A 16,316-nucleotide genomic window follows, 5' to 3' on the forward strand; every position below is an offset into this window, starting at 1 on the left:
ATATTTTAGTATTTGTTTTAATATAACTTTATTATTTATTTAATAACATTGTATTATCTAATAATTATTAAAATTCTATCTTAAAATGGGGATATAACATCAAGGATCTCAGAATCTTTGAACAAACTTCATCTTTTGATATAGTTCCTCCAGAGCTTTTAATACTTGTATTAATTTCAATAATTCTCTACACATATGTCCTCTTAGTTTCATCTTCTTGCATTCTTTCATTATCCAGCTTTGATTTCCAATTATGCAACTTTTCTTTCTTTATGTGTTCAGCACCTTCAATATTATAACCTAGTTCAAATATCACAAGCAAGATCAAGACCTTTTACCTCAATAAATCCAACCTTTGAAAGTGTGGTAATCAATGCTTCCCTTGATATTATGTTACATTAGAAAATATTCTTTTCTCCATCTACACATGAAGATAGCTTACTCTCCTTCTTAACCTCAACTTATGTCTTTGTAATCAATTAGTAGTTGGTTCCTATGCAGATCAAATGTGTTAGTATCTTATGGTTCCAACTATCAAAGTTCTCACCATCAAATTTTAGACATTCCTTCCTATGAGCCATAGATCCTCAAGCTACTAAGTTTCCTTCTCAAAGATGACCTGACACTCTGATACCAATTGTTAAAATGTAAAGTCTACATACAACTGAGGGGATGAATTAATTATGACAATTTAAACTTAAATTCAAAATTATGAATCTCAACTTTGACAATTAAAACAATGATACATAATAAGAGAAAACAATACACCATAATAGAATTATTTTTTGACCAGGGAAACCCTCGATCAGAGGGAAAACCTTGGTGGAGATGGAACCCAAAAGATAGTGTACTAATATATAAGTTCTTTTTGAAAGGATATGACCCTGTTAGGAGCCAATTATGGTGCATTCAACACAACAATCCTTGTTAGAGGACAAATACTTATTAGGAGACCTTGAACCTTTGTTACAAGGTTCTAACCATGTTAAAGGTAGATAAAGAAAAAAATATACCCACTATATAAATGCTCCAACAAATTTGAAGATTGAACTTTAGGATAAAAAATCCAAATCAAGTGAACTAATCAATTTGTAACTTACTTTCCAAAACAATTCCTTTGAAGCTCAACACAAACAACTTGATATCTTATGTCCTCTAATCATCCAACATTAAATATTGCATCGACTTATCACATACATACATACATAAATACACTCATGATACCATGACAACACCCAACCAAGTAAAACAACTTTCCTTTAAACTCTCACAAATAATTAATTATATCATCCCATTAAAGCTTCCTCAATGTACATTTACATAGGCCCATACTAAGGCATACACGCCTTATTAAGAATCACTAAAAATGTTAAATTAAGGTTCCCACATGCTAGAATATAATTATTACATTTTATAATGATAACCAACACATTTCCTCAACCCATTCGGCTTCCAATAAAACATATTGCACATTTCACAACAATGACCATAGTAGAATATTCCTCAAACCTTGCTATCACAAACATAGGTTCATGACCAAGTCTTCTACCATGATCCAAGATTGGTGATGTTATTTCCATATCACCAGTAAGAACAACAAATATGGTACCAATTGTCTCTGACATTAGTTCTTGTATGATGGTATGTTGCTAGTCTTCACAAAACATATTATAACTCATCTAAAACTCAACATAATATCCAACGAACATAGATATGATATCTATACTCATCCTCCTACACAATTCTAAAATTTCATAGCTTAACCTTCCATAAACCAACTTTGTTGTGCCAATAACCACTCTATGATAAATATAAAATATTTGCCTATCATGATGACATCCACATATGTTGTCATTAATAACCAAACTTGGCATCAATAAAAAATATAACTAATACATTCAAGTTCCAACCAAACCTCTATTTATCATAGTTAAATGTTGACTAAAAATACTTCCTTTATATTCTTTAGGTCAAGATACTTTGAATATGTTAATGTTGTATAAAGGTTTTGGTCTTTACCTCTTTTTGATATACGCTTGGTATAAAGAACTATAAGTACCTTTATGATATTTCTCTATGAATGATTGAAGTGTGATAAAGTTCCTACAACCAAATGGCCTATCATATTATAACCATATGCTATATGCATGTTTAATTAGGAATGATATAATGAATGTATGAAATATGAAAGAAAAAAAAAAAATGTCTTGTACTCATAACCTCTCGCTGCAGGTACAAGGTAGCAAGAAGGATGGACTAGGTCAACAAAATTTTTAAAATGTTTTATTAGCCACTAAGACTAAGTCAAGCTACCATGAATTAGAGAATAAACGAAGCATACATGTCAAGCTAAGCTTCCTATATTCTTAGGTGAATTAGTTGCTCTATCTTTATGGATAGTAAATCTAGGTTCCATATTTACTATGTTTTCTCCTATGATTTTATATAGAAGACCAATTATTTCTTATTAAGTAAATTCCTCCATAAAATATTTAATGTAGTAAATCTCACTACTTATTCTATAGAAGTGGTCAACAATAGTTAAGCTAGTTAGTTATAGATTTAGATATAGATAAGTTGTTAAAGTTCTCTTTGAGCTAGCCATTAGAGAAGGGAGATAGTTTGTTTTGATTAAGTAAAAGAAAGTTTTGATAAGATCCAAAACCTTTTATAAAGAGTGAAATAGATAAGATTTAAGAGACCAAGAGAATCTATGCATCAACAACCTTAGAAAAAAGAACAAAAAAAAAAGAACCCTTAAACAAAAGGGGCAAACAATAGACACAACAAAAAATAGAGGAAAGATAACAAAAGACCAGCTAGTAAGTCCTCAATAGGTCCATCGCCTGATCAGCTAGAATGTTCATTTTAGTTGTAGAAGCCTTCATCTTATCAAGCTTTTTATCTTCCATAGCCTTAGGTTTCTTAGATTTTTCCCTAGTTCATTTACTAGGTCCTTGATCATCCCTCAATTCCTTATTGCCTTGGTCCTTTCTCCCCTGCTCTAGCTTCTCCAAGAGAATCTTGATGTTTTCAACATTGGCCTTTAATATTGAGCAAATCTATTCAAAAATCTTTTTGAGAGTGTTCTCAACCCCCATGACTCTACTACCTAGCTTATCAAACGTATTTTTGCATTTCTTTTATAATTTTGTTTGTATTTCTGATTGTCTCCTCCAAGGGTGGAACTTTTTTCATCATATTAGTGACATCTTCAATAGTACCAATTAGATTTGTAAGCATATCTAGGTGTTGGCCTAGGGTTCTCTTACCCCTATTGATTTTACTGAGATGCTCAAATTATTTCTAGATATCCTTCATTTGATCCTTAATCAGATCAATATCCCTCCTCGTTAGACCTAGGTTACCAAATACACCAATCACATTCCCATGATCCTTAGTATTAAAGCTTTGTTTTAGACTTTCCTCCCCCAAGATCACATTAACATTCTCAAGATTATCCTCCAAGTTCAAATCCACATCCCATTTGGGCATCTTTTTCTTACCCTTAGTGTCCATAGCCCCCGTATAGGATAGAGGTTTCACATCCAATTTTTCCCCTTACCCTTCTTACCTTTTTTCTCCACAATCTCCTCATCAGACCCCAAATCAATATCATAATCCACCTCATATTTGTTCTTCCTCCTTTTCTTAGAAGACAAGCCATGGGTAGTAGAGATCTTCTTCTTGTTTTCCATCAGCTGGTACTCCTCCTCATCTATCTCACCCTCATAGTCCTCATCAGACTCACTCCCTTCCATGTCATAATCCTCCAAAGGCTTCTTGCTTGTACAAGGCTTTTCTACTTTCTTCATTTTCAACAGATTCATTATCAAAGCCATAAGCCCTACATGAGAAGCATGGTCCTCATCTGGGTAATTTTGTAAACTTGGAATAGTGCTATCCAAGGTCTAGAAATGCTTTTAGGGCTAAAGTGGGAGTTATTAATTTTAACCAACATTTTCCTTTCTTGGTTCAACTCTGTAAAAACATCCATGGTTTTGTCTAAAACATTTATGTCTCTAAAAAAGTTGATTCCCTCCATATCCAACCTCGTAACTTCAACAATGAACTCCTCCATAATCTACATATATTGATTCCCCACAAGAATACTATCATTCTTCTATGTTTTGATGAATTGTTTAGTGATGGAAGGATAACTTCCCTTAAGCTTCTCTAGATAGCCTGTAATCCTATGTCTTTCCATAATACTCCAGACTTCAGGTTTTTGCTTCCACTCCAAGCAATTCCCAGGCTTGCATCCTTCTTCTTGCCACCCATAACTCTAAACCTATGAAAATACCAATCTTTTACAAAGAAATAATGGCTTTCATAGTCTTGCCTCAAAGAAAAAGCTACTTCTATTCTCCAAAAAGGCCCACAATCCGTGTGGCATAAAGAGACTATCAAGGATCAGCAAATGGGCAGAAGACAATCATAAACGTGCTAAAGGGCAAGCTGGTTTTAGGCCAAAGCACTCGACAGTGGATCACTGTGTCACTCTGAGACACATTATTGAAAAAGAGTGGGAGAAAAAGGAAGAGGTTTTTTGTTGCTTTGTTGACTTCAAAAAGGCTTTTGATACTGTTCTGAGAGACAAGCTTTGGTTGAGGATGGAAGAATTGGGGATTCCTAGGCATCTCAGAGCTGCTGCTCATAGGATGTACGAAGAGGTGAAAGTCAAAATCAGAACTTCAGATGGCATTTCAGAATGTTTTAGGAGCAATATCGGGGTCAAATAGGGTTGCCCTTTATCCCCTACTTTATTTGGTTTATATATTGACAAACTGGAAGAGTGGTTAAACACACAAGAGCGTGAAGGCATTTAGCTAGGGGAATTTGTTATAAAGCTACTCCTATATGTGGACGACCTCATTTTAATTGCCAAATCTACTTGTGGTTTGCAAGACCATCTATCTTCTCTTGAGCGCTTTTGTAGAATGGTGGGGATGCAGGTCAATATCAGCAAAACCAAGGTTATGATTTTCTCTAATAATAAAAAACAACATCAACATGAATTTTATTACAATGGAAGTGTTCTCGAAGAAGTTGCGGAATATAAATACCTTGGCATCGATTTCAACAAAAAACTAAACTGGTCTAGCTGCAGGTATAAAAGGACATTAGGTGGATGGAAGGCTTTCTACGCTCTTCAGAATAGGTGCCGTGAAGCAGAGTTGTGGGATTGGAAAACTATTCAAATCTTGTTCGGTCTTCTTGTGCTGCCAGTTGTTCTTTATGGGTGTGAATTATGAGCCAGCAACACTACTATAGCACAATGAAAATAAATCGAAAGAATCCAAAAGCGCTTGATTACAAGCAAGTTTAAAATTAAAAGCACTGTTCCATATGACATCATGCTAAGTGAAATGGGGGTTGCGCCTATCGAGGCACTTGCTATGGTTCGCCTTTTAAGCTATCTAAAAAGAATCAAAAAAATGGAAGAGGATAGATGGTCGAAAGTTGTCTTTAGGGACACACTATGTAAGAGAAAAAGGACATGGATGCAACAAAACATCAAGTGGATGAGTAAATGGAATATTCATTTCAATATGTGCCCCACAAATAATAAAGAAATAAAGGTCTTTGTTATGGAGAAATTCTACAAGAGAAATTGGGGAAACGAGATTGGGAGGAAGAAACTATATTATATAAATGAGTTCAACTCCACTTGTGATCAACTCGAAAAAGCGTACATAGGAGCCAACATTTTTTGGAGAGCTAAAATTCTTATTGCTCAGCTGAGAACCAACTCTCAACAACTTCGTTGTGAGACCGGGCATTGGAAGAGGCCAAAGGAGGCTTGGGAAGAGAGAATTTGCAGATTTTGCAATTCTGGGAAAGTGGAAACTGAACAACACTTTATTCTAGAATGTGAGGCCTACAAGGATAGCAGGGATAAGTTTGCGGATACTATATGTGACAGTTCTTGGCATAACCTGTTCAACGAAGAGTACATTGAGCAATTGGGGGGGTTCATCATTAGTCTACACAAGAGGCGAACAGCGCTACTTAAGTCTGTTTGAGTTGTCTTGCTGTCCCATAGGCTATTTTTAGCCTCGTGGACGTTAATTTTTTATCTATCTATCTATCTATCTATAATAATTGTACCCCATCAAGAAAAGAAGTTTCCAACTCACCTCTTAATTATACCCCAAAGTGAAATTAATCATAGTTTAAGTTTGTTTATTTTCTACCAATCTAGTTGTTTGTTTATTTTCTACCAATCTAGTTGTACTCCATTAGAGATGAGCCTTCAATAGGGATGTCATTGTCATTATGCGACACAATCTTCAAGCGATTCTTGCGAGCCATGTTAGCAACCCAATCAACTACCATATTAGTAGTTGTGGGTAATAACACCAACATAAAAGCAATTAATCAAATTTATTGCCTTGAAGATAATATTATGAATAGTACAAGAAGGGGTAGTAACCTTATTAAGGCAGTTGATAATGGTTAAAGAGTCTCCTTGAAGCCATATTTTCTCCAGATTCTTGCCATTTTCAGCCATGTCTCTTCTTTCTGCAGGTTCTCTTTTTAATTTTTCAAATTTATATCTAGTTGTTTCCTAAGCATTCATACGATGTAGTATCTGGATTTTCTCGAGTGCAAAGACTATAAGGACGTATATTCCAATTACAAACAGACAGACTGATTTGACATTTTTTGTTTGCTTTGAAATTGATGAATGATATCTTGCCTTGCTTATTTGCAGGGCATGTTCTTTATTTTTAGCACAAGCTTTGGATTTAGAGGTTCAGCTATGTCAATTGCATTGCCTGCATGTGGCTTTATGAATGGCGGTGCGAGGTTTAGCACTATAAAACATGAAATGGTTTGCAGGCCTCTAGCGTTTGGAGAAGGAAAAATACGGGACAAGTTTTTCCCATCGAATTATCGGAGGTCTATATTGCGGACAACTGGAAATTTCCGCTTTTTTTGCGTACTGGAGGTAGCAGAATTGGAGAAAAACTTAATCTCTTTTTCAATTCTGTTCGTTATTGATTAGTGGAATGTTCTTTTTAAGGCAATGATACGCTAGTGCAGTCTCTTATGATTTGTTGTTATGTTTTTCGTTTCTCTTTATGCATCGCTGTTGCTAGGCAATAGTCATGTTGTTAGTTTTCATTAATATCACATGTTTTGAGCTCCACATAATAGAGATCTAAGACGGTAAATGATTCAGGTTTGGCATGTTTTTGGGCGCATACAGTGCCTCGTACACTACCTATTTCTTACAATTGTCATAATATAGGATATACACAAATTTAGATTATTGTTGTGGAATAAACTTTTCACTACTACGATATGCTTCCTTATTTCTAAAATAAAACTAATAACTGAAAACACATTAGAACAACTAGATACATTTTGGGCAGAGAAAATAATATAAAGCTGAAAAATAATAAGATGATAGGGGGATAATTTTGACAGAAATCTTTATTCTAGATTTTAGAATGGTTGGTAAATCTTTATGTTCTATCAGGATTCAGAATATCTGGAAACATCTTTGACGATGGATATAATTTATATGTACAGACTATAGAATGGATGGGGAACCTTTCTTGATTATCACAAAATTTATGGAAAACTTTTATAGAAGTCTTACTGTAGGTTTAGACTAGAGAATGGTTGGCCAATGTTTCCAATGTGTCACAAGCTATTAGAATTTTTTTGATGGAAATCTTTCCAGAAGAAGAGAATTCAGAATGGCGGGTGACTTCTTCCAGCTTATCAGCCAAGAAATTTTCTCACTAGTATAATAATGGTTGGCAGATCTTTCTGGTTTACCTGGAGATCTAGGGGAATTCTTGATGGAGATCTTTTTGTAAATGTGGACTGTAGAGGGAAAATTTCCGTGAATATATTTTTACATATATAAACTGCTGAATGCCTGAATTTTTTTTTGCATAAAATAGACTGAAGATGGCTTGACGGATCTCTTCCTTGAAATTGATGTTCCATTTTTATGGCTAGGTGTCAAACTTTTATAAACATTATAGTTTTATTTAGTTTCAGGATGATATAATTATTTTTCTTATGGTTTTTGTATCATGTCTCCGTCACTTTTCAATGTTTACTTATAAAAGCGATTCTCTGTATTTTTTTGCTGAAGGCAGGACAGAATGTTTCTGAATTCAGAAAATGTGCCCCACTTCTTGAGAGCACATTTTTAGAGCAAAATGGAGTTTCAGAACCAACTGAATGGAAGGCTGTTCCAGATATTTGGAGGACATCAGCGGAGCATTATGGTGATCGAATTGGTGTGTCAGATTACTATCATGATCCACCTTCCCAAATGACTTACAAACAGGTAAGAGTTTAGAAGTGGTAATGTCCCTTCCCTGAATTTTCAATGAAAAACAGTAGTTTGGAACACAAATAACATTATTCACCAAATATTATAAAAAGTATTTTTGTCGAACAATAGTCAAACAGAATAAAGCTCAAACAAGAGAAATAAGCTTGAATAAATGTTTGAACTCCAACAATGACTTATGTTCATTATGTTCTAATCTCTACAGCAAGGGACTAGTATGATAGTCATTACAACAAGACACCATATTAACAAATAGTGCTCACATAGACTCTCACTGAAGTTTCCTGCAAATCCTTGAAGCTATAATCTTTGAGGGAAAAGGCTCTCAAAGAACCAAACAGTTTTTGTCCTTTGATTAGAGTCTCTTATGGGGTTTCAGCTACAAAAGATAGCTTAAGCACATAGTGCCTAAATGACTTGATGACATAATGTTGATGATTGCAATTGAAATTTTGTTCTAGTTTTATGTGCCACCCATCCAAAAGATCAAACTAGTTAGCCTAGGCTTGAGTTGTTGTGAAGGGCCAAATTGTAATTCTATATGCCACATCACAAGTTGGTCTTAGTGGGTCTTTTGCATGTTAGATTGCATGTCGGCCTTATAGAATTTCCCATTAGACATTCAAAGTTTCTCCTTTGTTTCAACTTGGGATGTGTTAGGTTGCAACCTCGATATCGATGTCTGATAGGTCCTTGAAATGTGTTGGTGAGCAGTCTTGATTCTGATTGATAAATCTTTGGTGTGCATCTGGCAACAAGCTCGATCCCTAACCACTTATAGGGTCTTTGAATGCATTGACTTGCAATAATGATCCTTGAATATTGATAGGTTTTTGGAATGTGTTGGGTGACAACCTTGACCCTCAAAGTCTGTCAAATCCTTCAACAAATAGTCTTCCATTCTATTTTACAAAAGAGACATGGCAAGTCATCCCTTGTAATGTTGCCTTTGGGGATATTCTTATAGGTGGCGCCATTAACACTGATCTTGGCCTTGGCCCTAATCCTTCCTCCAAAGACTTGGGCCATTCTACATCTTTCTTTGGCCTCTCTTGGCTCTCCAGTGTTCTCTTTGTCTAGTTCATAATTTACATATCCTAGTCTTGGATAGAGTAGGGCTAATGTATGATTTTTGCACCATCGTAAAATCTTATCTCCACATTGAAGGTGTTCTACACATGTAGTTAATTAATTTGTTGCTTTTTTGTTGGTATTGCCACTCCTAATATTTCCTTGTCTTTGGTGCGAGTTTCAATTACTAGTCTTCTTAGTCTTGGATCTACTATTAATTGAATCCCAAAAGATGCATTGATCTCTGATCAATTTCTTGGATTGGGATTGCTGTTATTTTTCTGTATAGTAAGATTAATTGATAATTATTTACCATGAATCATCTGAAACTAAAAGTTGGGATAAGTGAATTCTTGGGAGATTTTGCAAAGCTTTTGTTGGAAATTTGTCAGGGACATTAGAGTGGTATCAGGGTTGGTGATCTGTCAGTCTGTTGAGAAGATTCAGAGTTTAGGGCTCTGGATCAAATTATGGCACCAAGTGATGGAGAACATCGCCTCTTCGATAGAATGGGAGATTCTCATGCAAACATGATGGCCTTATTGAAGGAGATAACAAGAGGACAACAATAGAACTTTGAGACCCTAGCAAGAAGAGCACAACAGATTGGTGAGACTCTTCAACACTTGGTTGATAGAAGAATGAAGGACGACAATCTAGATCGGTCCAATACAAGCGTGATGATGCTGTCCCTTCCGTAAAAGATTGAGCAACATGAGAATCAACTTCCTTCATGGGTTGAGTTGCAAGATCAGTTCGGGTAGAATCGATTTGATGCTAGGTTCAAGTTGTACATGTCTCTCAAAGAACACATAGATGTGAGGATGAGGTATCGGCACTCCAAGGCTAATAATGACTACAACAACAATCTGAGATGGAAGATTGTCAACGAGGATGATAGGTTACATGGCACCATGAGCCCCAAAGGAGAATGAAGACCTGATCACATGTTCACTTTAGTCACAAGAGGATATGGAGACATGGAACCTACCTATATTCCTTTACATGAGGCAGCTCTACAAACAATAGGCAAGGAATCAATTTGTAATAGAGATGATGTTTGGTCATGTAAAAAGATTGCTGTCAGTTGTTTCATTCACATGTTTGCTTTGGAAGAATACTTTTTAAGATCATATGAGGCATTTTGCCTCAGAGAGGTGATTGTAGAAACGAGGAGATTGCCTAACAATAAGGTTCTATAGTATGACAAACGTTTGATTTGTCATGGTTGCTTCATCATGGTTTGGGTGGGAGGCAAAGAGCATAATAGAGATGCAGATTTGGTTCCTCTCTTGACTTCGCAGCTCAAGAAGGTGGTTGACACATTGTTTTCATAGAAAAGCAAAGAAAGTCAGTGCTTTAAGAATTACAAAGCCATGCTGATTAGAATATGGAACTTCAACATAGTTTGAGCTAGCTAGGTTTGGGATGATCTCTCAAATGAATGCCTAGGATGAATGACAAAAACCACTTTCTTTAATGTTGTAAATCTCTAATGTGGAGATCTATGCACAATACCTCTCTACAATACAAAGCAGTCACGATTCAGTTCTACTTCTTTATAGGTGTTGATGTGTTTGACCACATAGACGAATATTCGATTGGAACGTTTGCTTGACACTTTGACTTCTCACTATATTCCATTGTTGATCAAACTCACCAAATATATTTTTAGGATTTGACTTCCTTTTGTATTGCAACATTAGCGATTCTACCCTTCACGTGATTGGATTGTGTTGCAGAAAGCATAGTATCTTTAATCCAACCACACTTGAATATAGCTGTGCGTATGCCTGACAAAACACAATGATAAGACATTTGTGCGGCTAGTATAATTTGATCTAGTAGCGTTGATATATTGACAATGCATTACTTGCAGCTGTTAATCTTTCATGTCTTGTAATGCTTCGATAGAGATATTCGATATGGTGTGTCTTCTTCAATAGAGAAGTTATTATTTTTTGGATAATTGTCGAACGTCCAAGAACTCCTCTACAATGATTATTATGTTCGATCTATGCAAATTGGACGTTGTCTTCTTTCTAATGAGTAGGGGACTTGGGAAATTGTAATTGGTCTGATGACTTACTTCTGTTTTCAGAGATTTATGCTCCTTAGTTTATCTTTGAATTTGAATGCCAATCCTAAGAGGTTGTTTGACTATATTTTAAGCCACTATTTCCTAGATACACCAAATTAGAAGCTCAAGTTGTCATTATGAGTTATCAACATTCTTTAGCATCCAAATATAATAATATTGATTCGCGATGACGAGGAACGAGAAATGCTTTATTGCAAAAGTAATTCACTACCAATAATATAGACTAGCTTATAATACAATGATTATGACAAATGTGTCTTCAACTGAAGACTTTACAAATTTGGGCAAATGTGACAGACTAGGGAGGGCCTTGCACCTTTAACACCGCAAGCGAGAAACCCAATTCCAAACTGAAATTGAGAAATAAGATGAAGAGACGATTTCTCGATGATAAATCTAATGCCCATCCACCCCCTATAAAGGATTCCGAGAAGTATGCAAAAGATTACAATAGGCTGTAAAAACCCACCCTGGCTTCTAATTTGAATGCTGTGGCACAACTTATATTTTCTTGTAATTTTTAAGAGTTCTTCCTCTCGTAAAAATGAATCAACAATTCCAAGAGATTTGAAAAAACCACATTGCACTTTATTTATCAAATCATTAGTCAGAAATACATATTGTTTAAATGGCACCTGAATGGCAAATATAATTGGCAAGCCATCCCACCAAATTACCCTCTTGCTGTTCACGTTGGCTCCTCATTGTCAATGCCCAGCTGCATACAATTGTTGTCTTCAATGTAGAATGTCGTGTGAAGAATGGCGTGCAAGGCTGGTGCTGAAATGTGACTCCCAAATACTCCCGACACGAGCTGCTAGGGTTAACACAGGCGCAGCAAACACTAATGTTGGCTGTTCAACGCCAGACTGGGAGCATATAAGGTTGCTGTCCAATCACTTCATGGGATCTGTCCTCATTTTCAACCAAGGCTGCCAGTATCAAGAAATCTGCAGGCCTCCCAGTATCAAATCGACCATCTAAATCAATGTAGACATTCAACAAGAAAAAAATGCAGACCTCCACAATTCAGAATTTTTTTTTTTTCAAAATCTCCAAGCCACAGTAGACACAGTAGGAGACAATTGCAAACTGTATACAGCAGCACAACTTCGTAATGAAATTACCAAAACAAATTCCAAGACTCAAAATTCTTAGAATTATAAATCCAATCTCTTAGACACAGATAATCACAGATAGGAGATTTAACTAATGAAACCACTATACATTAGCAGTGACTTCAGACAATCTTTAGAAACTCAGAAACCCTTATACTTCAGCAAGGGCTCATAAATTTAGAACTCAAGAAAAAGCCACAAGGGAAACAAAAGAAAATATATCTTCAAGTGTGTTTTTCTCAATGAAATTATCTTGTATATATAACCTCTAGATTCCCTTTTGTTGCCAAAATGTAATTTCACTCAAGAAGCTTCACCACACAACATTAATTAGCTTCACCACACAACATTAATTAGAAGCATCCATTAGTTTCTCTCACTTGACTTGGCTTTACTAATTAATAAATGACACTTTCGAATGATAACTCAACTCTCAACTTAAGTGAAGTTATAAAGTGAAATTATAACTTTATAATAAGGCATTTAATAATTAATAATAATTTGGCCACTAAAAATATAATAACTCTCCAAATTGTTCGATTTCTCCCACTCACATTGAAAATTATTGTTGTCTTCTTTCTTCCCTTTTCCTTTCAGCATGATCGCAAGGTCTTTTTGAACCAGAATGCACATTCCAAATTTTTACTCCAACGAATTTTTGAATTCTCCCTTTGCCTGCTTATTCCATCTTTCTTCAATTTCTCCACAAATTTTCCCATAGCTTCTCTTTGGATTTGGATTGCTCCACAGACTCGTGTTTATAGAAACAAATAATTGCACAGATAATAATCACACAACACTGCATTTGCGTGGTTCATCATTAGTGGTACAACCACGGGAAAAGCATGGTACTCTCTGTTTTAGTTATCTGTGCTACAATAACATACATAATTACTTTTCGATTATATTGTTTTTAAAATTTATTGAAGTCTCCAAAATAAATGAAGAGTTACTAAGAATAATTTGAAGAAGAGAAATAGTCTGCTTAATTGGTTTATTTTTTATTGTTTTGAAGGCTAATGTAATTGTGTAGTTGCAATCATGTTGCTGATGAGTGTCCAACATCTGACCGATCTTCTCTGGACAGTTTAGGTGTTACTATGTATCATTTTTCTACTGTTTATAATTAGTTTCTTTTTCTTGTATATATATTCATAATAGAGTAACTATCATGGTTCTATATTAACTATATGTATTTGTAATAGAGTAACTATGTAGGATTTTGCTTCTAGATTCAAATGGTTCTTTGGATGAATACTATCATGGTCTTGTTCATGCATTCAGAATGGAGTACCTTCAACTTCAGGGATTTTGCATCTAGACTTAGATGGTTCTTATAGGAATATGGATCTTTGGATGAATATATATAATAGCAATCACGAGCATGATATCTACTAGTTGTATTGAGATGGGACTTCTTCCATACTGCTAAAAAGGTTTATGTATTATGTATAGCAAGCATTCAACCAAGATACCTGCAATTGGTAAATAAAATCCTCTTGACCAAAAGTATTAGATTGTGCTTTGTGGAGCTAAATAAATGTAAAGACCCTTACTATAAAGGCCACTGAAACCCTCAAACTGGACTTAGGAATTTTGTCAAACAGTTGGCATGTAACCGAATAAGGCTGCAATATTACTAATTGTTGTACAACGAAAACCTCAATATATGATGCCAATAATGTATGAACAACAATTCCAGATTATAACACTACCAATCTAAGAGATAGATGACAAAATGAAACTCAAATATGAAGTCCAATGCAATTCTGATTTTATGACAGCAAATAGAACTGATTACAATGAGAGACTGTCACAACTATGCACTTCTAATACATCAAGCTCTTTGACAATGCAATGTTATGACATGAACAATAACCCAGTTCAGATTTGGAATGCAAATGACGAAACTTTTACAATAGTTATTAATGACTGGAAATAACTATTTATGCAATGACAGTGCTGACTGTTCTAATCCTTAACATGCAATATTTTGGCAATCAATATTTTGTGCACCTGGAATAGCTCCAATTTTGCCGGATATGAATGCTGGATTAATGCCACACGAAGACCTCACAATCTGCCCCAAACCGACTCACAAAATTGCTGCTGCCCAATTGACAGGGCCGTACAGGTATGGCCTGGTACGGCTGCTAGATAAAAATATTGCAGTGTTTTTTGTCACTCCAAAAGCAATAAATCTGGGCGCCTAGGGTTGCTGAATAACCCCCTAAAATATGAAATTCATCCGTCAAGCCAATTAGGAGTTATGAGCAAAAACGTGGGTCCAAACCCTGGACTGGCAGTCTGAAAATAATGCACAACTGTGTCTTCAAACCCTGTTAATCAATCCACAAATGCTAGGGCACAACTGAAACCCTTATTCCAACCAAAGTAAACCCTTATAACTGAATCTCAATGAAGTCCAAATGAGATGGCTGCATTACCAACTCCTCAAATGCAACAATTCAGGTGATATTTCACACCCTCAAAGTCGCCAATCCAAGGGAATGATTCGTTCCCAAAGATCAAATAATAATTTGCAGACCCAAGAGACTACAAATTTGCTCCACAATGGAAGAAGTAGAAGAAATCTCAAATCCAAGCATGTCCAAATGAGAGGCCCAGCCCTCTATTTATTCACTTTTCTAAGAAGTTGCTAGAACTTCTAGAAACATCCTTTATAAAATCTCATTATAATGCACTTTTTATAATAAAGTAATTTTATAAAATAAAAAGTGCAACTCAACTTAAAATTATAACATGTAGGCCCCAATAACACATAATAATAAAATATAACCTCTTAACACTTCTTCAAGAGCAAGATATGACCATTTGATCCGCAGAATTGACTCTCTCTCCACACTATTTGCCTACGAGAGTCTGAAATAGGCAAATCCATGATCAATGCCATGTCAAACTAAAGAGGGGACATTACAGTCCGCCCCTCTTGAAATTGCTTGGCCTCAAGCAATCTCAACGCCGGGTGCTGCAAAATAGCTTCCCCCTCCCAAGTTGCATCCTCAACAGGTAGATCTTTCCACTTAACCAAGTATTCTTTGATCACTCTTCTGCGAAGCTGCTTTTCTCTGCTCTCCAGGATGGATTCTGGCACTAAAATCAATTTTCCCTCATCGTCTAAAGGAGGTAATACTGCAGAAGGCACCACATTCTGACCCAACGCCTTCTTGAGGCGGGACACATGAAACACATTGTGCACCCTGCTGTCTGCCGGAAGCTCCAATTCATAAGCCACCTCACCAACTCGCCTGATAACCTTGAATGGTCCGTAATAGCGTGGCTTGAGTTTCTCTGCACCACTCTTCTTAAGAGTAGATTGCCTGTATGGCTGCAACATGAGGTAAACCATATCATCCACCTCAAAACTACGCTCAGTCCTCTTCTGGTCTGCATACTGCTTCTGTTGGTTCTGAGCTCTCGCAATATTATCTTTGAGAGTAGCAACTATATCCTTACTCTCCTGTAATAATTCTCCTGCACTGGGTACTCGGCTGTCGCCCAACAACAAATCCAAGAAACTAGGTGCTTCATAACCGTAAAGTGCCATGAAGGGTGTCATCTGTATAGTGATGTGATATGTAGTATTCTAACAATACTCGCAGAGATATATCCATCTGACCCAAGCTCGCTACTGAGCTGCCACATAATTCCTTAAATACCCTTCCACCCATTTGTTCACAAT

General features: G+C 35.8%; 1 protein-coding gene across 2 annotated transcripts in view; it reads left to right on the forward strand.

Moving 5' to 3' along the window:
• The first annotated feature begins 6,261 nt into the window (after window positions 1–6,261).
• Window positions 6,262–16,316, forward strand: part of LOC149534278 (long-chain-fatty-acid--[acyl-carrier-protein] ligase AEE15, chloroplastic-like) — a 355,752-nt gene continuing 345,697 nt past the window's right edge. Inside the window, exons 1-3 of one of the 2 annotated variants that reach the window (XM_089803121.1) lie at window positions 6,262–6,531; window positions 6,719–6,955; window positions 8,120–8,317. In XM_089803121.1, coding sequence (XP_089659247.1) covers window positions 6,722–6,955; window positions 8,120–8,317 — 432 coding nt within the window. In that variant the 5' untranslated portion in view covers window positions 6,262–6,531; window positions 6,719–6,721. Of the gene's footprint in view, window positions 6,532–6,676; window positions 6,956–8,119; window positions 8,318–16,316 lie in introns of those variants that run through there. The other variant, XM_089803120.1, reaches the window with a different exon arrangement.

The sequence above is a fragment of the Cupressus sempervirens genome, chromosome 10 (genome assembly GCF_028749045.1).
Source record: "Cupressus sempervirens isolate cs-2001-9-10 chromosome 10, ASM2874904v1, whole genome shotgun sequence".
NCBI classification, from domain to species: Eukaryota; Viridiplantae; Streptophyta; class Pinopsida; order Cupressales; family Cupressaceae; genus Cupressus; species Cupressus sempervirens.